The sequence below is a fragment of the Plecotus auritus genome (genome assembly GCF_963455305.1).
Source record: "Plecotus auritus genome assembly, chromosome: 13".
NCBI classification, from domain to species: domain Eukaryota; kingdom Metazoa; phylum Chordata; class Mammalia; order Chiroptera; family Vespertilionidae; genus Plecotus; species Plecotus auritus.
In genome coordinates, this window is record NC_137779.1 from 16,032,415 (window position 1) to 16,055,705 (window position 23,291).

General features: G+C 44.8%; 1 protein-coding gene across 1 annotated transcript in view; it reads right to left on the bottom strand.

The window, feature by feature from the left end:
* The window catches only part of SIAE (sialic acid acetylesterase), a 44,808-nt gene that overhangs the window by 10,975 nt on the left and 10,542 nt on the right, over window positions 1–23,291 (bottom strand). Inside the window, exons 3-7 of the mRNA XM_080650080.1 lie at window positions 21,927–22,102; window positions 10,266–10,404; window positions 6,059–6,236; window positions 4,355–4,464; window positions 3,656–3,789 (exon numbers count right to left, since the gene is read on the bottom strand). Coding sequence (XP_080506206.1) covers window positions 3,656–3,789; window positions 4,355–4,464; window positions 6,059–6,236; window positions 10,266–10,404; window positions 21,927–22,102 — 737 coding nt within the window. The remainder of the gene's footprint in view (window positions 1–3,655; window positions 3,790–4,354; window positions 4,465–6,058; window positions 6,237–10,265; window positions 10,405–21,926; window positions 22,103–23,291) is intronic.

The following is a 23,291-nucleotide window of genomic DNA, read 5'->3' on the forward strand; positions in this document are numbered from 1 at the left end:
GTAACTCCCTTACATCTCCTTTGAGTCCAACATATAAAACAAGCTGCACAACTGCCATTCTCTGGAGCAAATCTCCATCCGTTGAGATTTTGCTCCCTAGCAACTGTCTTCAGTTTGGCTCAAACAAACTCATAAAGCCCTGGCCAGTGTTGCTAAGTGCTTAGAGCATCGGCCCACACACCAAAGGGTCTCAGGTTTGATGCCTGGTCAAGGGCACGCACCTGGGTTGCAGGTTTGATCCCCGTTCATGGCATGTGCGTGGGAGGCAACCAATTGATGTGTCTCTCTCACATCGATGTTTCTCTCTCTATCCCCCTCCTTCCCTGTTTCCCTTCCACTCTCTCTAAAAATCAATGGGAAAAATATCCTCTGGTGAGGATTAACAAAAATAAAAATAACAAAATAAACTCAAAAATTCCCCACGGGTTTGGACATTTTCTTTTTGTTTTTCTTAATCCTCAGCCTAAGATATGTTTATTGATTTTATAGAGAGAGGAAGGGGGAGAGAGAAAATACACACCTAACACATCAATGTGAGAGAGAAACATTGGTTGGTTGCCTCCTGTAGGTACCCTGGCCAGGGATTGAACCTGCAACCTTTTGGCATCGGAGACGACGCTCCAACCATCCGAGCCACCCGGCCATGGCGTGACAGTTCTTATATCGACAGTATGATGTGGGACGTAGGTGGTATTTCCAATTCTCTTATTAAAATCTCTTATGCGAATTGGCTTTAATCTATGAAATGATAAAAGGTGGTGAAGCTTCATAATGGAATGTCATGAAAACTAGAAAATTGGATAAAAAAGATCTGTGAATCACCCCACTTCTCCCCACAAGACACCCAGAAGACTGAAGGTGGAAGCATATTCACCCGTCAGTGCCGTGATGGGGGTCGTGGTAACAAAGCTACCAGAAAGGTCTAGGGTAAGTACCAGCCTGACGCACAACAGGGAGCAATGCTAACAACAGCCACTCATCCCAAGAAGTTTCTCAAAATGGCAGTTTTGCTGAGAATTCCGGCAGCAATTCTCCACTCCCATTTCATTGATTGCACTAGTACACACTGACCACATGAGGGCACCAGCACACTCCACAACCAAACTGTTTTTCTTAAGGATACAGCGGGGTGCTGTTTAGTCCCCCATGGCGATTAGTAGAAATGCTGCTGCTTGTGAAGACATATAATAGCCAAAGAATAGAAAGGTGGCCACATCCAAAGGGCTTTACAAATAACATACTGTAGTTTCCAGTCTGTTCCACTGGTCCTCCAAACCCCTTTTAAGAAAGCGTCATAGGGACTCCTGCCCACACCATGCTTCAGGTCACCTCTCCATGAATCATCTCTGACCCATGCGTCGGGCCCTGGTCCATCTACTGAGCTTGAGTCCTGCATCGCTAACTGTGCTCCAGTTCCTGCAACCATCACTTCAAACCCAACGTTCATCTTTCCTTACAGACCACTGTCCCTCCAGATTTTCTGGCCTCTCTCATTAATAAAAACAAACACTGCCCAGCTGGCGTGGCTCAGTGGTTGAGGCATTGACCTATGAACCAGGAGATCACGGTTTGACTCCTGGTCAGGGTATATGCCCCTGTTGCGGTCTCAATCCTCAGCGTGGGGCATGCAGGATGCAGCCAATCAATGATTCTCTCTCAACACTGATGCTTCTCTCTCTCTATCTCCCTCTTCCTTCCTCTCTGAAATCAATAAAAATAAACAAAAAAAAAAAACACTAACTTTATCTGGCATGTGCCAAGCTTTCCATGGATTAACTCACTAACTGTTAAAATAACAAAGGAGTTTGATATCTTGTTCAAAATCACATAGCTGAGCGGGGATCGGAATCCAGGCAGGCTGGCTTCGGGCTGAAGGCAGCTTTGATCCGGCATCTCCTTTTGAAGGTAGATGTTTACAGTCTCGGTTGGAAAACATGTTTTTGTTGATGACATCAAGTTAAGCCCAGAGCCTAAGGGGATAATACTAAACTGGAAGGCCCCCGTGCCAGGACAAGGTCTCTGTGTCCAGCACCTCACACAGTTCAGAGCACATCACAAGCATTCAGCACATACTTCTGGGTTGAGCTGGCTGAAGTCACGTTTAAATCAGCAAGTACACAGGTTAAGAGACAAAAAAGTACCTCAAAATCCAAATGTAGTTCCACCAACAGTAACTCAGAACTGTGACAGGAGGTGCTATTTTGATAATAATGAGCAGAATAATCTTGTTTCAAAGTCAAAATAAATGTAAGAAAGAAAATGATTGTAAAGTAGTTATAAGTGCAAAGAGTGTCTATAAAAATCTTTATCCAAAAAAAGTACGGTGAAGTAGGACGAGGTAGAGGAGATGGGTGGCTGGTAGGAAGGGAAATCGTGGACATCCAGAGGCAGCTGTCTGGGGGTATTATGTCCAACTCAGACGTTAAAGCCCATTCCATCACTACGTCGTGAGTTGGGTTTTGGTTTTATAACATTTTACTTGTTTAATTTCCTATGTTCCAGCAAAGTCGGAACTACCACCCCCTACTCAAACTTTGGTAAGTCACAGAAGGCTTCCTAAGTGATATCCAGGCTGAGACCTACAGGATAAGTAAAAGTTAGCTGGGAAAGTGTGGGAGAGAAAGATTATTTCAGGCAAAGAGCATGTGCAATGGGCTGGGAGTGAGAGAACGAGGTCCCTTCTAAGGAGTGGCAGGGATAATACCAAGTTAGGGATGGTGTGGGGAAGTGAACATTCTCACACATTGTTGCTAAGGGTACACATTTATACCCACTCATAAATTCCTACAGAGAAATTTGGGAACGTGTTTAGAGCCTTAAAAAGTATTCAATTTAACCTAGCAATTTCATTCCTGGGAATTTACCTTATGGAAATAATTAAGCATGCATGTAATGATTTAGCTACAAGGAATATAAACATGCTGCTGTTTATAAAAGCAAAACATTTAAAGCAACCTCAGTGCCCATTTATCAAGGTGTAGTTAAATAAATTATAATATCACCATATTTCAGAGTACTCTGTAATCATTATAAATTGTGCCCAATATTTATTGGCTCAGTGGTTGACATCGACCTATGAACCAAGAGGTCATGGTTTGATTTGGGCTTGATCCCCAGGGTGGGGTATGCAGGAAGCAGCTGATTGATGATTCTCTCTCATCGATGTTTTTTTCTCTCTCTCTCTCTCTCCCCCTCTTCCTTCCTCCCTGAAATCAATAAAAATATTTTTAAAATAAATAAGTATAATAAATAAAATATATTTATTAGTATGAAAAATGTTCACAATATAACATTATGAGGAAGAAAAAGCAAGATAAGGCACAAAATTGCAGTATGGATCCTATTTCACAAATAATGAGTAGAAAAGTCTGCTTATTTCTGGATTCTGGAATTACAAATGTTTTTAGCTTATCTTTTTCATATTTCTTTAACAAACATGCAGTACTTTTTTTAATAGGAAGGCATATTAGTTACTTAATAACTTCTTAAAAGACTCACTTGTCCCAGCAGTGAACAGAGATGAATTAAGTCATACATTCAGTTCCTGACCAGCGGCTATGTATGAGGGTGAAAAAAGAATATGGATTCCAGGAAAGAGATCTCAGCAGCACATCCCCACGGCAAGGTCCGTAAACCCTCCCCCCTCAACACATACCTGGACAAATCCAAACGGGAGGAGGCGCTCCGTCTGCCCCTGAGAGCCGAGGTGGAAGGTCTGGCGCCAGTCCTCAATGAGCGCGGGGAATGTGCAATTGTACCGGTCCCTGTTAAAATCGATATTGGCCTCCCCTGGAAACAGTCCAAGTGGTGAGAGGAGTTTGGGGTAGAAGCAAAAAACGGCCACACAATACTCCCCAACCTCTAGCCCTGCCCTAGGAAGTGGGCCTTCCTGCAGTCTCTCTGGACTGGCTTTGCTCGGGCCGACAGGGGCATCAGCAAACATGATACAAGCAGACTTGAAAAGTGCTTCCATTTGGGGGTCTGCTCTCTCTCTACACCTGGAACCCTGAATCTGCTACGTAAACAATAACTAAGGCTGAGCTAGCTTGCTGAAGGATGGGAGGCCACATGAGAGCCACGGGGCCCCAGCAGGTAGACAGCTCCCAGCCAACACACGTGGAAGAGAGGCCCATCTAAGTCACCCGGCCAGCAGACAGCCTGCCAGGTGGCCAAAGACACATAAAAATCCCAGCGGAAATTAGCCCAAGCAGCCCAGATGGAGAAACGACCCTGCTAGACCACAGAACAGGGAGCTAATAAAATTGTTTTTGTGGTAAGTCACTGAATTCTAGGATGGCTTGTTACGCAGCAAAGCTAACTGACACAATGGGGAAACAGCAAATGGAACACTCACCCTGGTACCATATCACGCCTTTCAGAGTCATACTATGTAGTGGATGGATCATGGCATTCCAGAGAACAGAGTGTTCACTGGGACCACTTATAGAAACCGGTGAAGTGAACCTGAAATCGATAAGGCACACAAGTGTCAGGAGAGAGCTAGTGATCGATCACATTATGATCCCTCACCTGGGCATCTACCCAGCTTTTACTTGGGGCAAATTTCTAATGAAAGCAACACAGAATTACATTGAACTGCTCTGGACACGTGTGCACAGTCTCTGAATTTCACCTCCAGGTTCTTCCCAGGATAAGGGTGTATCAGTCAGTTTTCTGCGAGTTCCGCATGGGCCACCCCAGTTTCCAGATAAGGACATTAAAGCCACGAAGAGGAGAAGTGTTTTATTACGCATCTCACACACAAGGCAATAGATTTGTTTGACTAGTCCTCAATGAACAGACACTTTCAAGCTTTTTGCTTTTGTAAGCAATGCCACGATTCTCTTTCCTATAGCTTAATCATGGCATACAGACTTAAGTATTTCCTTAAGATAAGTTCCCAGATCTGAAACGTCTGGGTCAAAGGACACATTTTTTAAAAAGGCTTTCAACGTGTTCCTAACTTTCTCTGTAGAATGCTTGTCGGAATTTACACCTACATCCCCACGCCCTTGGAATTGTCCCTTCATGTCCTCAGAGATCTGGGAGGCCTGGCTTCAGAGGCCTTCTGCTCTACCTCAGGCAATTCTTTCTGCTCCAAAATGGAATGTCTTCACACAGGGACACCTTGACCCAAGCGAAACCAAGAGCTCAAGTCCACCCTCTTCCCAGAGGCCTTCCCAGAACTGATGAGACAATGTCTGTGAAGGCAGTCCACATGTTGTTCATCTCTACGTTAGTATGACGATCAAGATTTCATTAAGTAGCCCGTCCTCCAACCCAAACCCCGCACCACGTATTCTTCCTGATCTAGCTTCCCCTAAGTGTGCTTTCATCATCACTACATATATATTTCTTTGATTCCATGTCCATTTGTTCTTCCTGTTACATTGTTTATTCTGCTAAGCAATATAGCACAGAGGTTAAGAGCACAGACACTGAGGCCAGACTTTGCCACTTACTCGTGTGTCCATGAGACTCTCCAACTTAGCATCTTTTTTTAAAAAATATTTATTGATTTCAGAGAGGAAGGGAGAGGGAGAGGAGATAGAAACATCAATGATGAGAATCACTGATCGGCTGCCTCCTGCACGCCCCACAATGGGGACTGAGCCCGCAACCCAGGCATGTGCCCTGACCGGGAATCAGATGGTGACCTCCTGGTTCATAGCTCGACGCTCAACCACTGAGCCACGCTGGTTGGGCTCAGACTCGGTACCTTTATCCACGATAGGTTAATAGTATCTACATTTCAAGTGATTGTTGTATTAAATGAGTTACTATATATAAACTACTTACAACATTTTTCAGCATAAAGCTTTCAGTAAGTATTAGCTATAATTATTATTAAGAAAAAGACTCATAATTGCTTCTTGTACTGTTCTCAGATGGCTGGGGTGGTGGTGACAGTGAAAATAATACCTTGCCTGTGCACGGAATAAGTTAATACATATTTGGACATTCAGCACGTACTTAACTCCCCAAAGGAGACCACGATTCTCCTCTTTTATCTAATTTCTTGGTAGGCTTTCTCCCAGACTGCAGGATGCTTTCTTACCCTTTCTTAGAGACCCCACAGGCTTTCAGTGACCTTCCAGATGACCAGGCTTCAATGGGGGTCCCACCCCACGAAGAGGAGACCAGCCCAACGGGATACTGCAGAGTGTCGTACAGGTGGCGCCCGAAGAGCCAGCACACTGCCGACATGTACTCGAAACTCCCGTGGCCTAAGTTCTCTGTTCAGAAAAAGAGAGTCAGGTAAAGGGTAGAGGGATACAGATGGGTCTAGGTGAGAAGAAGGGGCGTGGGCCATCCCCTGTGTTCCTTGCTAAGAATTTCCCAAAGCAGGATAAGATTCAGAGGCAATTATCTCATTTGCAGAGAACCAAAGCTCCCTGGCCAGGCGAGCAGACCTCCCCGGCACGCTCCCCTATCACCTACAGGTTCCTGAGAACCTAGGAATACGGTTAGTCCTCCTCAACTGGTGAGGGCAGAAAGGCCATCGGGCCCCTCGGCCACCCTCACCTCACCTCTCCCTTCTCCTCGCCATTCGTTTCCACGTAGCTCCGTGGAAAGAAATGAGCAAGCAGGGAGCATGTCGAGAAGGAATGTGCCCTTTTTCTACCCAATTTTATAGCTACGCTCATGAGAACATGGGCAGGTAAGGGATGCAAAGTTTGGCTAAAAGAGAAAGCAACAAAAACCAAAACTGGTTTTAAATTTTCAGCATAGAAAGCTCCTATGTCCATACAGCCCAGTAACTAACACACACCCGAGTGGGCACCTTGTGGGAAGAAAGCTGATGAAGAGGGGAACAGGCACACACACACTCAACTGACGGGGCCACTCAACCCAATATTTATTAAGGAACTGCTACGTCTAAGGCACTGGCTTGGCACTACTCAAGATCCAAATTCAATACAGTGCTGGCACTCAAAAGGTTGATAGTGTCATAGTGGGGATTCAAATCAATTAAAATTGAGCACCTACTAGGTGCCAGGCATGTCTAGATGGTGGGAGTACAGTAAATAACAAGAAAAGGAGAACCATGGAATCTCTCCTCATAGGTCTTATATTCTACAAAATAAGACATCTATTCAGCTGAGTAAAATATAGGGCAAAATATGGTTAAGTGCCTTCAGAGGTACTAACATGTATTAAGGGGTTTTAACAGCAAAAGAACGAATATAAAATGAAAGGCAGATCATAAAAATCCTAACAAAGACTGACCTCCTCCGGTGCTTCCACAATACTCTGTGCATAGTGTCTCCCTGACCCCACTGAACTATTCGCTTAGCTCACCCTATTCGGTGTCTGGACCTAACAGAGAGTCAGTAGATATTTGTTGGCTGGTGTTGGGTGGTTGTGGGTGGCTGGCATAAAGCTGGTTTCATTGGCGAGCAGGGAGAGAGAAAAGGTAATGAAGAGGAGCAGGGGGAGAGAAAAGGTAATGAAGAGGAGCAGGGAGAGAGAAAAGGTAATGAAGAGGAGCAGGGGGAGCCCGGCCAGGGTGGTTCAGTTGGTTGAGTGGTAACCCATGTTCCAAAGGTCACTGGTTTGATTCCCAGTCAGGGCACATGCCCGGACTGCAGGCTTCATCTCTGATTAGGGTGTGTATGGAGGCAATCAATCGATGTTTCTATCTCACATAGATTATTCTCTCTCGCCCTCTCCCTTCCTCTCTGTTTAAAATCAATAAAAATATATATTTTTTTTTTTTTAAAAAGAGGCAGAGGTGGGAAGTCTTGAAGGATAGACAGAAGTTGAATAAGCAGAGCTGGTATTCTAGGCAGAAAAAACATTACATTAAAAGGCACAGAAAAATGTTGAAAGTGTTTGACTGGAGCACAGGTTACAAAAGGAAGCTAAGACTGGGGGGAGGGGAGTAAAGAAGATGGAAAGCCCTTTGAGAATGAGATTGTGCACAGGCAGAGCAGCCCCCCAAAATGTCCACACCCTAATGGTTATAACCTGTGGCTATAGCTTTCGTGGCTAAAGGGCCTTTGTAAATGTGACTGGGGTTAAGGACCTGGAGATGGAGGAGGGTCCTGGATTATCCAGGTGGGTCCAAGCTAATCCCGTGAGTCCTTAGAGTCAGGAAGCCTTCCCAGTGGCAAGCAGAGAGCTGTGACAACAGCAGAGGCAGCAGAGACACGGAGTGTGAGAAGGGCTTGGCCTACTGTGCTCCTCCCCGGGTATCTCACTGCCTCACCTCCTTCGGGTATCACTGAAATGCTGCCTTTCTCACGAGGAATTCCACGGCCGCTCTTAACTGGCAACCACTACCTGTCCCAGACCCCAAGAGTCTCTATTGACTGCCTTCCCTGGTGTATTTATTCAGTATCATTAGCCCGCATCGCCATCTAACCTATCCCTTGATATCCCAAATTTACCTGGTGCCCGAGTTCAGAGTGAAAGGGAGGTGATAGCAAGGTATGCACCCCTTATCCCAGTGGTCGGCAAACTCATTAGTCAACAGGGCCAGATATCAACAGTACAACGACTGAAATTTCTTTTGAGAGCCAAATTTCTTAAACTTAAACTTCTTCTAATGCCACTTCTTCCAAATAGACTCGCCCAGGCCGTGGTATTTTGTGGAAGAGCCACACTCAAGGGGCCAAAGAGCCGCATGTGGCTCACGAGCCGCGGTTTGCCAACCACTGCCTTATCCAAATCCAAGTGATTCCCGAGTTTTGGATAACATATCTAGTGAGAGTTCACAGACCAAAACACTCCTCCAAAATTGACCAAAATAAACGTAGTTCCTAAGTTCTTACAGGGAGAGCTCAGATAGTGTGATACAGAATAACAACAGGTACTTCCTAGAACGTTTACTGATTTTAGTATTCATTTTCTATATCCCCCTGCTCTAGAATACAAGCTCCATGAGATCAGCTGTTTTTGCCTGTTTTATTCACTGCTATCCCCCAGCACCGAGACCGGTGCCTAGCATATAGCGGGCACTCAAGTATTTGGTGAGTTAATTAACACTTGAAAATGTAGGAGCAAGCGAGGTTTCCGAGGTAAAGCACGTACAGACCAAAAAGAACAGGGACTAGAGAGATCACCAGGGGCCACACTGGAGGAAGGAACTGGAGAGATCCCCAGGGGCCACACTGGAGGAAGGAACTGGAGAGATCACCAGGGGCCACACTGGAGGAAGGAACTGGAGAGATCACCAGGGGCCACACTGGAGGAAGGAACTGGAGAGAGCAGAGACCTAGGCAGAGAAGACGCGGGAAAGGAAGTACCACGCAAGCTAACAGGAACGTGCGGCTCCCCAAAGGGGCGGCAGGCAGGGTGGAATGCTTACAGGTATCCAGAGGTATCATGAGAAGGACAGGAGTCACTGTGAGGTGAATAAGTTGTTGAGATGGAAGCACAGGACAGATAATAAAGGGTTCAAGAGTGACTGCATGGAAAGGCAGTGGAAATGAGAAGAAGAAGACGTTCTAGAAAGTTTTAACAAAGCAGAGGGGAGAGCTGAGGCACTGTGTGAAGGGTACCTGTTATGTTCCGTTTTGCTCTGTTTTGTTATAAAGGAAAGCTAAACTCTGAGAGCAGGGATTGTGTCTGCCTTGCTCACTGCTCTTCGCTTGAGGCTGTACACAGAGCCAGTTGGAGTGGGCACAGAGCAGAGCCTGATGGGTGAGAGAAGGCCTCAGAGGAAGTAAGAGCCTGGTTCAGAGGCAGCCATGAGAGGACCCCAGTCAGCTGGGTTCAGACACGGAAACACAGAGCATTGAGGCATGGGGGGGGGGGGGGCGGGGGGTGTGCCCAAGGGGTCATGCTGAGCGGCCTCAGTGTGCTCAGTGAGGCTGAAGGCGGAGTCACTGCTCACAGCAAGGAAGAAGACTCGGCAGTGGGGTCTTGGGAATAAACGTATGGAATGGCTACCATCAGGAATAGGGTGCAGAGTCAATATGAAATGAAAAAAGGCCTGGCTGGAGTGGCTCAGTGGTTGAGTGTTGATCCATGAACCAGGAGGTCACAGTTCAATTCCTGGTCAGGGCACATGCCTGGGTTGTGGGCTCAATCCCCAGCAGGGGGGCGTGCAAGAGGCGACCAATCAATGATTCTTTCTCATCATTGATGTTTCTATCTCTCTCTCCCTCTCCCAAATCAATAAAAATGTATTTTTTTTTAAATGAAAAAAGGATGGCTGCATCCTAATAAACAGATAAAAACCAAATTCAGGGTCTCAGATCCCACCTGGGGCGCTGACACTCCATGCAGAGACGGCACCTGCTCCAACAACCACTCACCTGCGGTGGGCTTAGACCACTCCAAGTCTACCTCTGCGAGATCCTCGAGCTCCTGCTCTGCCTGATTGAGAGACACGGAGAGGATGCGGACAGACTGGTAGGCCGCGGTGTTGGCCAGCTCGCGTGTAGCATTAAATATCTAGAAAAGAAATAGGAATGTCATTTCTTACACCAACCTATTTGGTGGGTGGTCAACTCTCTAACTGCCTCTTAAACACCATGAACTGTGGACAAAAACAGGGGCCCATCCTAACCCTGACAAGCTCAGGGGAGGCCAACCTGGTAGGCCCTACAAACTCAGAGACTGAAAGTAACCACAGAGGATGGGTCTGAACAGAAAAATTCCCAAGTAAAAGCGAGTCATGGCGGGTAGTCGTCCCAGGCCGGTAGCTCCCTTGACAAAGGTCAGTCTTCACCTGAAGTGAGCCTGTCCATTGTCTTTTTGCATCTAAGATAACAGACCTTTGAAATGTCAGCATAATCTCCTTCTCCGGACCTCTTACGGCACACCTACCGCACCAGGCAGGACACCATGGAACCCTTGTCATCTCGTTCTCCGCATGCCATCTCTATGTACATGTTAATTCACTATCCTGCACCCACCGATGTAAAAGAAGTATGTGTCTGTTCATTTTACTTTTGATCTGATTCCAGGTATTTCCTTGCTTTGCTTTCTCCCGCCCCCTTAATTGACCACCAATGGATTTCACATAACCCGCCTTGCATCTCCTCCTTTGCCATTCTCCGGAGCATTTTCTCAATCCATTGAGATTTTGCTGCCTGACAATTGTTGTGAGTTTGGCTCAAATAAACTCATAAGAATTCTCTACAGGTTTGGATGTTTATGTCAACAAGGTCCTCTGAACTCCTTCTGAGCCTTCAATACACCGGTATGAAATGAGTAACCGAAACCAATGATAGGGCGGTGGGAGTCACCTAGATCTACCTTGTCCAAAAGAGATCATGAAGAATCACGTCCCCAAAGAAGGTCGGAATGCAATAAAACCTGAGATCGCAAGGAGCAAGTCTGTATTGGATGGGAGGAATGATGGCGTGGTTCAGGCTAAAGAAGAGCAACTGCCCATAAGACCACTGCGATACCTCGAAATGAAAATACTTCTTTTCAGAAAAAGTATCTGATAACATAAAATTCTTTTAAAAATGGAGCCCAAAAGGCCTTGGAGAGGCAGATTTGTGTCATCCGTACCACCTAAGAGAAGCATATTAAAACACACACACACACGCCTGAGAAATGATTGCTGAACTACTGAAACATACTGAAATCAGCCTCAACATGCTTATGTTCTCATCTGGGTCTCAGCAAATCACCAAAGAAAAACTTGGGAGAAAATGGCAATTTGAAAAGTAGTGTTCAGGGTGACTGCTGAGAACAGTCCCCAGAAATGAAACAAAGAAAAATGTCCATCCCAAATCGCTTTATGAACCCACTGCTGAGAGCATGACAGGAAGGACGCGGAGTTTTTCTGGACAAGAATATGTGTGGTCGGTACTGTGTACATGCACTGTTGGTCCTATTGGGCATCATTCCTCCAGGAGCTTATGCATAAGTGCTATTTCCTTTAATCCTGATTTCTTTTGTAAAGAAGATACTGTAAACACATTATTTTGCTTTGGTTTTTGCTTTGTTCTTTCTTGTCCTCTCTCCATCCCCCTGGACTGGTCTGGTTTTCCCAAACAAAGGGCTAACGGGAGTGTCAGGAAGCCCAGTTATCACTGGCCTCAGGGAACAAGCGCTCCAGCTGAGGCAGGCCTGCCCAGCGAGATGCACAGGAGGCTGGATGCCTTCCATTGGCCGCTAGCCGCAGAGAGCGCAGCTGGCTCGCCTTCCCTCCCGCCCACCACAGAGAATACAGCTGGCCCTCCAGCCCACATTGTAAGATAAACGATCGAGCTGCCAGATTGCCCCCACAGAGCATGTCACTGAAATATGCTGCCCCCCAGCCCCCACCCCCGCATCGCCTCTTGACTTGCCGCTGAGCCTGCTGTGGCCACTGAGATGGCCAGACACAAATGGCTCTTTTGGTCACCACGGAAGGCACAGCCCGAAACGCTCCCCGGGAGCAGCAGCTCTCGCCTGTCAGGGTTATGGGTCTTCCCACCGTCAGGACACACATTACATAGAGTCTTGGGAAAATTCCATAGGAAATCCAGATCTGTGTGTTCAGGAGCCTGCCTGGCAAGTTTAATGTAAAATAAACATCAGTGCGTGAGGACAGGCCAGCGCACTCACAGTCTATTCCGGCAGGGACATTATTTTTTCAGCGGCAAGTACCTGTAAAGAATCCTCTCCCTTGAAATTCAGTACCTCACCAAGTGCGAAGGCTTGTCTGTTGCTTCCATGGAAACAGTGGATGGAGCTGCTTCCATTCTCTCCACCCACACCAGCTTCCGCAGCGACAACCAGGAACTCAAGTGCCTCATCGCATAAGATGCCAGCTCCCAGCTCGGGGAGGCAGCACGGTGAACATGCTACTTGGCTTTTACACCCGCCACTAACACGTAAGAGCACAGCAAGGCCAACGAAGTCGGGGTGGTTGGCATTCTCCGATATTGTTACCAGCACACAGAACTGGATCTGAAACACTGGCTGAAAAACTTCTACTTTCAAACTCACGTTTGTGTATTATTTCAAGTCAAAATGTGAAAGCCACATGAGGTGGTAACAAAAATGGGGGTGGGAGCTGTAGCCGGTGTGGCTCAGTGGGTAGAGCGTTGGCCTGCAGACTGAAGGGTCTCAGGTTCAATTCTGGTCAAGGTCAAGGGCACGTACCTGCGTTGCAGGCTCCATCCCTGGCCCTGGTCAGGGCGTGGTGCAGGAGGCAACCAATCGCTGTGTGTCTCTCACATCGCTATTTCTTTATATATATGGATTTTTTTACAGAGAGGAAGGAAGAGAGATAGAGAGTTAGAAACACCGATGAGAGAGAAACATTGATCAGTTGCCTCCTGCACACTCCCTACTGGGGATGTGCCCGCAACCAAGGTACATGCCCTTGACCGGAATCAAACCTGGGACCCTTCAGTCCGCAGGCAGACGCTTTATCCACTGAGCCAAACTGGTTAGGGCTCACATCGCTATTTCTCTGTCTCTCCCCCTCCCTTCCATTCTCTCTAAAAATCAATGGAAAAATATCCTCGGGTGAGGATTAGCCAAAAAAAAAAAATGGGGGTGGGAGAAAATTCTTGCTGTACCTGATGACAATTACTTCTGAAACTGGCATCCTTTCCCTATATCAGCAAGCCTTTTGGATGGATGCATCTCCTTAGGGATATTGGCAACAAACTTAGGAATAAAGAGATTTCAGGAAGATTTTCATTTAAATGACACTTGGTTTCCCTGCTGATGAAAGGGGAAGCCTTACTCCATCTGCTGAGATCAGATTTCATCTCATCAAACACCTCAGTGTAATTATTTTTCTACCAAGTATTTAAATGAGGATGGAAATGAATACCAAGGTATTTGAAGTCATTAGGGCTGCTGGGCTGAGAGGGAGCAACACTGCCTCTCTAGGGACCCGCGGTTCAGCATCAAAGCAGCTGCTCACCAGTGTTCAATTTGTAACCTTTACACCACATTCTTGAATTAATGAAGAAACGTCAAGATTCTATTTCCTCAGAGAATCTTGGCATGGGGTCTGCACGAAGAGTAAGGCCTGTGGTGAGAGAGAGAGAGAGAGAGAGAGAGAGAGAGAGAGAGAGAGAGAGAGAGAACACGTGTGTGTTCTGTATTTCACCTTCTACAATTATCGGGGAAATCGGGGTCTCCTCTTCCCCACTGGGTGGTGGGGGTGGGGTCCTTACAATATCTCCAGAAAAAGAATTTTCTGAGACTCACACGGGAGGACGTGATTTTTATTTGCGTGGAATTACATCCCTGGTTTTCCAAAGTCCCATTCGGGTCATGGAAGAAGTGTAGCTGGCGTTTCAGTAAAGCTAGGAGCAAAGCCAGTGTCCAGTGGTTTTTGTTTTTTTGTGTGTTTTTTTCCATGTTGGAACCAGCTCCAGTTCAGCATCAGGCTAGCAGCAGTCCATCAGCCCATGGTGCTGGAGTCCGCATGGCTGTGGGCCATGTGGGTGAATACAGGAGAGCCACGCCTGAGCCAGGGGCCAAGCGTGCCAAGAGGGGAAATTTCTTTGTTTAGGGATTCAATATCCCAGATTTCTCATCCTTGCAGCGGCCACACCCATTCTGGTCAATGACCTGTTCCCAGGTGTGACTGCCAGACCAGTACCTTACAGACCTCACCCCAACTCTACTGGGCACGCATCCACTCTCCTCCCTGGGGGTGTGTAAAGCTTTTGCTTCCTGGTGAAGTTGCCTAAATGACATGCCTGTAATATCTGGCCTTCTCTTTGCTCCTATTATTAATAACTAGTTAATGGCAATGGTATCACTACTACAGTACAATACAGCAGCTTTAAATAACTATGAATAAGCCATCCATCATGACTTCTGTGAATCTTTTAGTGTAATGTGCTAATACCCCTTCTCTTCTGGATTGTAATTTCTCTACTTGGAAAGTAGGAATATGGGGATTGCCAAGATATTGAGAAACAGGTTTCCTGTCTAACATTGGCCATCTTCTTCTGAGCTTGACTAGAAATATCCAAGTCTTAAGACCTACCCTGTCTTAGGAGGCGACAGATGAACATTTAGACTTTTCTCCATTTATAAACATCTCACTCGGTGTTATAAATAACACTCAATTTAAAAATTCCACTTCACCCTAACAACAAGATAGGCATACAATCTGCCATTTCCTTCATTTGGATGTGAAGGGTGCTATGTTATAGTGGAAACCTTACCTCCCCAGAAAAGTCACATGGAGGGAGAAATGGGGGGGAAAATAAAAAGAGAGACAGACACCCTGTGTGTTGCAGGGGGGGGGGGGTCTTTGGGAGAAAAGGAGCAAAAGGAATATGGAGGAGTCACATACGGCATCCTTTTGATAAAAAATTAAGTTCTACAGAATGCTAAGAGACTAGAAACCCTGGCTTTTGGTACTGTCAGCACCTAAAATGCTGTCATACAAACTAAGTGTATGATTTAAAACCAAAAAAATAAAGAATGAACACTTGGCTGTGTCAGGTGGAATCTTTCTACCCCCCACACTCAGCCCCCTATATCTCAGAGCTTGTCGCCTTCCTTTAATACAGAAGATGATAAAGAGTAAATTCTAGGCAGAAAGAATGTTCACTCTTATCAAAATCTTGTTACCAGGGTGGGATGAGAACTGAGTGGAGGAGGGCAATGGGGAAAAACAGGGGGGACATCTGCACTATTCTCAACAATAAAGATAAAACTTTTTAAAATATAGTTTTATTGATTTCAGAGAGGAAGGGAGAGGGCGAGAGAGACAGAAACATCAATGATGAGAGGGAATCACTGATCAGCTGCCTCCTGCACAGCCCACACTGGGGATCGAGCCCACAACTCAGGCATGTGCCCTGACCTCGGGAATCGAACCGTGGCCTCCTGATTCATGGGTCAACACTCAACCACTGAGCCACACTGGCTGGGCAAGATAAATTTTTTTAAAATCTTGTTACCATAGGCAACTAGATAATAAGGAAGGAAGCAAAGGGAATGGGGCATGAGCCTATTTGCTTACCAGGAAGGTACAGCATTACACACCCCCCAGGGGATCTCAGCATTGCCCTGCCAAGGATTACCATCCCTCCCTTTCCCCTCTGGTACCAGATTGGGGCGGGGGGGGGGGGGGGGGCGCAGTAAGCACATGAGCAAAAGAAGTCAAAATGGTGCAGGGGTATATGCTTGACCATAGAGGCCTGTCAGTCTAACCCAGGGGTGGGCAAACTTTTTGACTCGAGGGCCACAATGGGTTCTTAAAGTGGACCGGAGGGCCGGAACAAAAGCATGGATGGAGTGTTTGTGTGAACTAATATAAATTCAAAGTAAAGGAGCAGAGGGGAGAGCAAGAGAACCGGATAGAACAGCCGGATCCGGCCCGCGGGCCGTAGTTTACCCACGGCTGGTAACCTGTGAAAGGGATCACTGGTCAGGAGGTGGACCCATCAAAAGCCAATAAAGCTTGGTAAGTTGGTTGGTTCTTTTGAAAAAGCTCCTGATCATAAGTCCAGGGAACAAAAAGGAGCTCTCTTGCTCGGTGACCTATGCTAGTTCCATTCGTTTGCTTTCTCTCTCTCTCTCCTCTTTCTCTCTCCTGCCCGCCCCCCACCCAACCCCCCCCCACACACACACACACAAATATGACCATGCAGGTCTAACAACCAGGCCATGGCAGACTGTGTGGGCTCCAAAGGACTAAGCTTTCATATGACACAGAAACTCGCGACACTGGCCTTTGTTTTGGACTTTCTCCATGGCAGGAGGGAGGGAGATGGGCACTGGAAACCCAGGGGCAGCTTTCTGGAATAAATGTTGTTACACCACAGTTCCCGTGCATGGGTCCCTGGAATGCTTTCCTCATGATCCCGCGGAAAAGGACCCGATTTCCACGAGCAATGATCTGATTTAGCTCAACAAAAAGTGAGATGAGATCCCCTGGCACAGACTGCTCTTGAGAACCGGACTATATAAATAAAAATAGACCTGGCCCATGCCTTTCTTTGCAAACAGAGAACTGCAATTAAAGCATTAGGAAAGTACTGTTTTCCTTAACGAGTTAACAGCAATTCTACTGCGATACAAAGCCATGGTTTCTATCAAGAGCTAAAGTTTCACTTTTGCTGCCATTCACTGAAGTTAAAAAGGAATCCAGGTAAAGTTCATTTTAAATATATTTTTGCTGATTTCAGAGAGGAAGGGAGAGGGAGAGAGAGAAACATCAATGATGAGAGAGAATCATTGATCGGCTGCCCACTGGGGATTGAGCCTGCAACCCAGGCATGTGCCCTGACTGGAAATTGAACCTGGGACCTTCAGTCCACAGGCCAGCGCTCTATCCACTGAGCCAAACCAACTAGGGTTAAAGTTCATTTTAATAAACATTTACATTCAAAAAGTTTTCATATATTTAAGTAGGGCAGGAAGTAAGAGCTAATAAAATATTGGTTAGGGCCCTAGCCGGTTTGGCTCAGTGGATAGAGCGTCGGCCTGTGGACTGAAAGGTCCCAGGTTCGATTCCAGTCAAGGGCATGTACCTTGGTTGTGGGCACATCCCCAGTGGGAGGTGTGCAGGAGGCAGCTGATCGATGTTTCTCTCTCATTGATGTTTCTAACTCTCTATCCCTCTCCCTTCCTCTCTGTAAAAAATCAATAAAATATATTTTAAAAATATATATATTGGTTAGGAAGACATAAATGCAAGAATTTGGATTTTTAATTAGAAAACTAATAATGAAATGAAGTATATAGGTCCAGAGTAGAATCTTTTTTTTTTTTAAATATATTTTATTGATTTTTCACAGAGAGGGAAGGAGAGGGATAGAGAGTTAGAAACATCGATGAGAGAGAAACATCGACCAGCTGCCTCCTGCACACCTCCCACTGGGGATGTGCCCGCAACCAAGGTACATGCCCTTGACCGGAATCGAACCCGGGACCCCCCAGTCCACAGGCCGACGCTCTATCCACTGAGCCAAACCGGTTTCGGCTAGAATCTTTTTAGTAGCATTATTTAGCAATTAGTTTGGGGGAAAAAAATAAGAAACTATAAGTGGTAGAAGCAAAATAAGAAATAAGCAAAATAAGAAATCATAAAGTATGTTAAAGGATTTAATTTTATAATAAAAAAAGAAATTCATTGAGATCACGGTCTAGTTGTAGATTTTAAAATCTCAAATTTAAATGATCTCAAAGAAAGAGAATAGATAACAAAAGAAAGGCAGGAAAATAAATGTCAACTTGAGAAGAAACTGAGTTTTAGAGAAAGAGCTAGGGCAGTGGTTGGCAAACTCCTTAGTCAAAAGAGCCAAATATCAACAGTACAACGATTGAAATTTCTTTGGAGAGCCAAATTTTTTAAACTTAAACTTCTTCTAACGCCACTTCTTCAAAACAGACTCGCCCAGGCCGTGGTATTTTGTGGAAGAGCCACACTCAAGGGGCCAAAGAGCCGCATGTGGCTCGCGAGCCAGGGTTTGCCGACCACTGAGCTAGGGAAAACAATAATATTTCCAAGTTCTTAATCTATTATAGTGATACCATTGTAATTAGCTAATTATTAATAATAAATCTAGTCAAGAAGGTAGAAGATACCAAAAACTATAAAACATTGCTGGAAAAAAGTAAAGACATTAATGGACAGACATCCCATGTTCACAACAGAAGTTAAATGCCAACACCACCCAAAGAAATCTACAGATTCAGACACAACACCCACCAAAAATCCGAGGAGCCTTTTTCCCCAGAAATGGAAAAGCATGTTCTCACATTCATATGGAATTGCAAGAACCCTGACTAACCAAAATAATTTTGAAAATGAAGGACACAGTTGGAGGACTCACACTTCCCAACTTTGAAACTTACTACAAAGCTACAGTAATTAAAACAGTGTGGTCCTGATATAAGAGACCTGTAGATCAATGGAATTGAATAGAAAGCTAAGAAATAAAGCTTTATATATTAATTAATGGTTAATTAATTATTGACAAGAGTACCAAGACCACTCAGTGAGGAAAGGACAGTCTTTTCAACAAATGTTGCTGGGAGAACTGGATATCCAACTTCAAAAGAATGAAGTTAGACCCTTGTCTTACACCATATACCAAAACTGACTCATAAAGAATCAAAGACCCAAACTTAAGAGCTAAAACTATAAAACTCTTAGAAGATAACATTGGGGAAAATGTCCATGACATTGGATTTGGCAACATTTCATGAATATGACACCAAAAGGACAACAAATGAAATAAAAACATAATTGAACTTTATCAAAAGAAAAAACTTCTATGTATCAAAGAACACCCTCAGGAAAATGAAATAACAATCTAAAGAATGACACAAAACATTTTCAAATCCTTTACCTGACAAGTGATTATTATCTAGAATATTTAAAGAATTCCTACAATTCAACAACAAATAACCCAATTCAAAAATGGGCAAAGGACTTGAATAGACATCTATCCAAAGAAGTCTTACAAATGGTACTCAATATCACTAGTCATTAGGGAAATGCAAATCAAAACCACACTGAGATACCTCTTCACACCTACTAACATGGCTTTAATAAAAAAAATAAAAAAAAGGAAAGTAACATGTGTTACTGAGGACATAGAGAAACTGAAACATTTGCATATTGCTGGTAGGAATGCAAAATGGTGCAGCCAGTGTGGAAAATGGTTTGGTGGTTTCTCAAAAGTTAAACACAGAACTAAGAGGTGACCCAGCAATTCCATTCACAGGTATTTTTCTAAAAGAATGGAAAGCAGGGACTGGACCAGATATCTGCACACCAAGGTTCATAGCAGCATTATTCACAGGAGCCAAGAGGTAGAAGCAGCCCAGGTGTCCATCAACAGGTAAATGGATAAAATGTGGCATATAAAACAGAATGCAATTCAGCCATAAAAAGGGATAAAATGTTGACATATGCTACAACACGGATGGACCTTGAAAACGTTATGCTTGATAATCCAGACACAAAATCAAATATGATTCCACTTATATGAGGTAACTAGAATAGGCAAATTCATAGAAGGAAAGCAGACTAGAGGTTACTAGGGGCTGGAGGAAGAAGGGGAATTATTGCTTAACAGGTACAGAGTTTATGTTGAGGATGAGGAAATAGTTTTAAGTAGAGATAAGGTATGGGTACACACAGTAGGGTGAATAAAAGGTGGGGCAAAAGTAGGTTTACAGTTTGAGTGTGTGACACACACTATTTTGTTTTTCTTGTATTATTATTTATTAATTACTAGAGGCCCAGTGCATGAAAATTCATGCACTGGGAGGTGGGGGGCAGTCCCTCAGCCCGGCCTGCCCCCTCTCACAGTCTGGAAGCCCTCAGGGACGGGAGGTAAGCCAGCGATCAGGGGAAGGTGACGCCCCCATCACACCTCTGCTGCTGCCACTGCTGGCTGTGCAAGCCTCAGCTGGCTCTGTTTACCTGAGCCTGGGGTGGCCCTGGGCTACTGGGGGGCTGAGGGCGGGTCCAGCCGCACCATGCGCCTACAGCCCCCCTCCCCACCGCTGGGCTGAAAGAACTGTGGTACTCCAGCGGGGCTGAGGGGACTGGGCGCCACCATCTTGTGGCTATGGGCGCCACTATCTTTGTGATGGTGTGACAGTCAATTTGCATATTCCCTCTTTACTAGATAGGATTGTATTATTTTCCATATGAACAACTGTAAACCTACTTTTGCCCCACTCTGTATATTTAATGGTTAAAAGGATAAGTATATTTATTTAAGCACATTTTTATAAAGTATGTTTTAAAAAAAAAAGTCTCCAAAATATCAAGTGAGAACACAGCTGCACCAGCGGGGGATGGGGAAGAGCTGAGGAGGCAGAAGCACCTGGGGATGAAGGTTGGCTGTTTCAGTTAACAGCAATGGAAAATGAGGATTCCAAAAGAGCAAGCGTGAACATGGGCTGCATTAGTAGAAATACAGTTCTCAAAACAAGGGAGGTGACCATCGTATTGGCCAGACCAGTGCTGGAGACCCGAGCTCTGTTTGGGGCCTCACCCCGGAGAGGACAGTGGTATCCCGGGTTGTATTTGGGGAAGACTGACTAGCATGGTGAAGGATACGGAAACCCAGGACACCTAGGGATCAGCAGAGAGAATAGAATCAAGAATATCTTTTTCCATTTAGCAGGACCTCGTAGTTACCCAAAGAACCAATCCTGACAAAAATAAACAAACAAACAAAAAAAAAACAACTTGAGGAAAGCAGGTTTCTTGCTCAGCTTAAGGAAGAACTTTCATTTCTCCTTTTTCTTTTCTCTTGTTTTTTCAAACTGCCCCCCGCCACAGCATCTAACATGCCTCCTCACAGCAGCTACAGACATTTTTAGTTAGAATATAATACCCTTACATAGTTCAAAACCGAACCAACCAAGTAAGTAAATAAGCAAACAACCAACTAACAAAAAAAAAGAAAGAGAGAAAAACAAGTGATTTGCTCTAAGCCATACCCTAGTAAAAGGCTAAACCAACATTCAATCTTATTTTTTCAATCTCCATGACAACAGAAGACAAGTAGTGTATTAGTTGCTCAGCATTAAAACAAAATCTAATTGTTTTGGTTCCCTAGGCTCTCTCCAGAAGCTCATCTACTAAGATCAATCAAAAAGAACAGTAATCTCCTTTGTCTTCAATTTGTTATGAAACCTCTGTTACCATCAGATACACGCTAGCTTCTGCCTTTAGCTCAGGAAGGTGAGGCAAGAATGCCTGGCACACTGACCGTACACTCACCATGACTGAGAAAGCAGCTCTGGAGTCGCATCACCAGGTCCTATCCTGGCTCCACTATTAACTGTGACCTTACGCAGGTAATTTAATCTCAGTGATAGTTTCCTAGTCTGTGAGCTATGAATAAAGTACTTACCTCATAAAGTTGTCAACTCAAACAGGTAAAGCACTTAGAACAGATCTTGGCACATGATAAAAAGGTTTCTATCTCTTTCTCCTCCTTGCTGCTTCCTCCTCCTTCTTTTCCATTTTCCACAACATCAACATTATTTATTATCACTGAGACTCTGCAAATTACCTGTGAAACCGTCATCTGCATGTTGCTTTGCCCACTGCAAAGCCAGACATCTCCGAATAAGACATCATGAACTCCCACGGTTAAGTTCATTTTTCCAAAAGTCTGCTGTGCCATCACTTCATAAGGTCCACCAGGCTTCATAGGATCCAGTACCACCATCCATTTATTAGAGTGTGCTGAAATAATAACAAAAGGCTCCAAGGAATTAATCAATTAATTAAAATTAAATTAAAGCCCAATCCTGTCACTCATCATACTCATTTGTGGCCATTCCCAGCTTCAGTGATCAACTGAATTCAAAGCTATGAAAATTGGCCACATTTCAGACAAGCAAATAGAAATAACAGCAGCGGCATTTCTATCCCTAATCTGTGCCAATCCCTTCTTACTTTTAACTGAAGCGTTTACAAGAGAAAAAAAAATTAGCCAGTTGTAATCCTAAATGAGGACAGACAAAAATACAAAAGAAATTAAAATTCAAGGAAGTTTAATAAAAACAAAATAGGAGCCGAAACCGGTTTGGCTCAGTGGATAGAGCGTCGGCCTGCGGACTGAGGGGTCCCGGGTTCGATTCCGGTCAAGGGCATGTACCTTGGTGGCGGGCACATCCCCAGTAGGGGGTGTGCAGGAGGCAGCTGATCGATGTTTCTCTCTCATCGATGTTTCTAGCTCTCTATCCCTCTCCCTTCCTCTCTGTAAAAAAATCAATAAAATATATATATTAAAAAAAATAGGAATTCTTATTGGACTATCCAGCTGTCAATATTAACATAACCATAATCTAATACATTTTCACAGTGCCCCAATTAGAGAAAACCATTTGTAATCTGAAACTTCCCCTTGCCTGATGGTATCATCTTTGTTCTCAATACCCCCACCACCGCCTCCCCACATTGCTACCAAGGATTAATACTAGCAATAGTTGTGGGTTCTCCTGTCAACAGTTAAACAGGTGAGTGGAGAAAGTGTCACATGAAGAAGTATTGAAAGGCATATAAATTAGTCTCTCTGGCCCAGCCAGGGTAGCTCAATGATTGAGCATCAACCCATGAACCAAGAGGTCACTGGTTTGATTCCTGGTCACAGCACATGCCCGGGTTGTGAGCTCAATCCCCAGTGGGAGTCGTGCAGGAGTCAGCCGATCCATGTTTCTCTCTCATCAATGCTTCTAGCTCTCTATCCCTCTCCCTTCCCCTTTCTCTAAAATCAATAAAAACATATATTTTTTTCAAAATTAGACTCTCTATGAAGAAGACATTTAGACTTGCCCAATTAATTATTTTCAGAGTTATTTACCAGACTTAAGGTTTTCAGGCTCAATTAAAGCGATGAAAAGTTACCCAAGACCCTATTTCAGAAATTCCT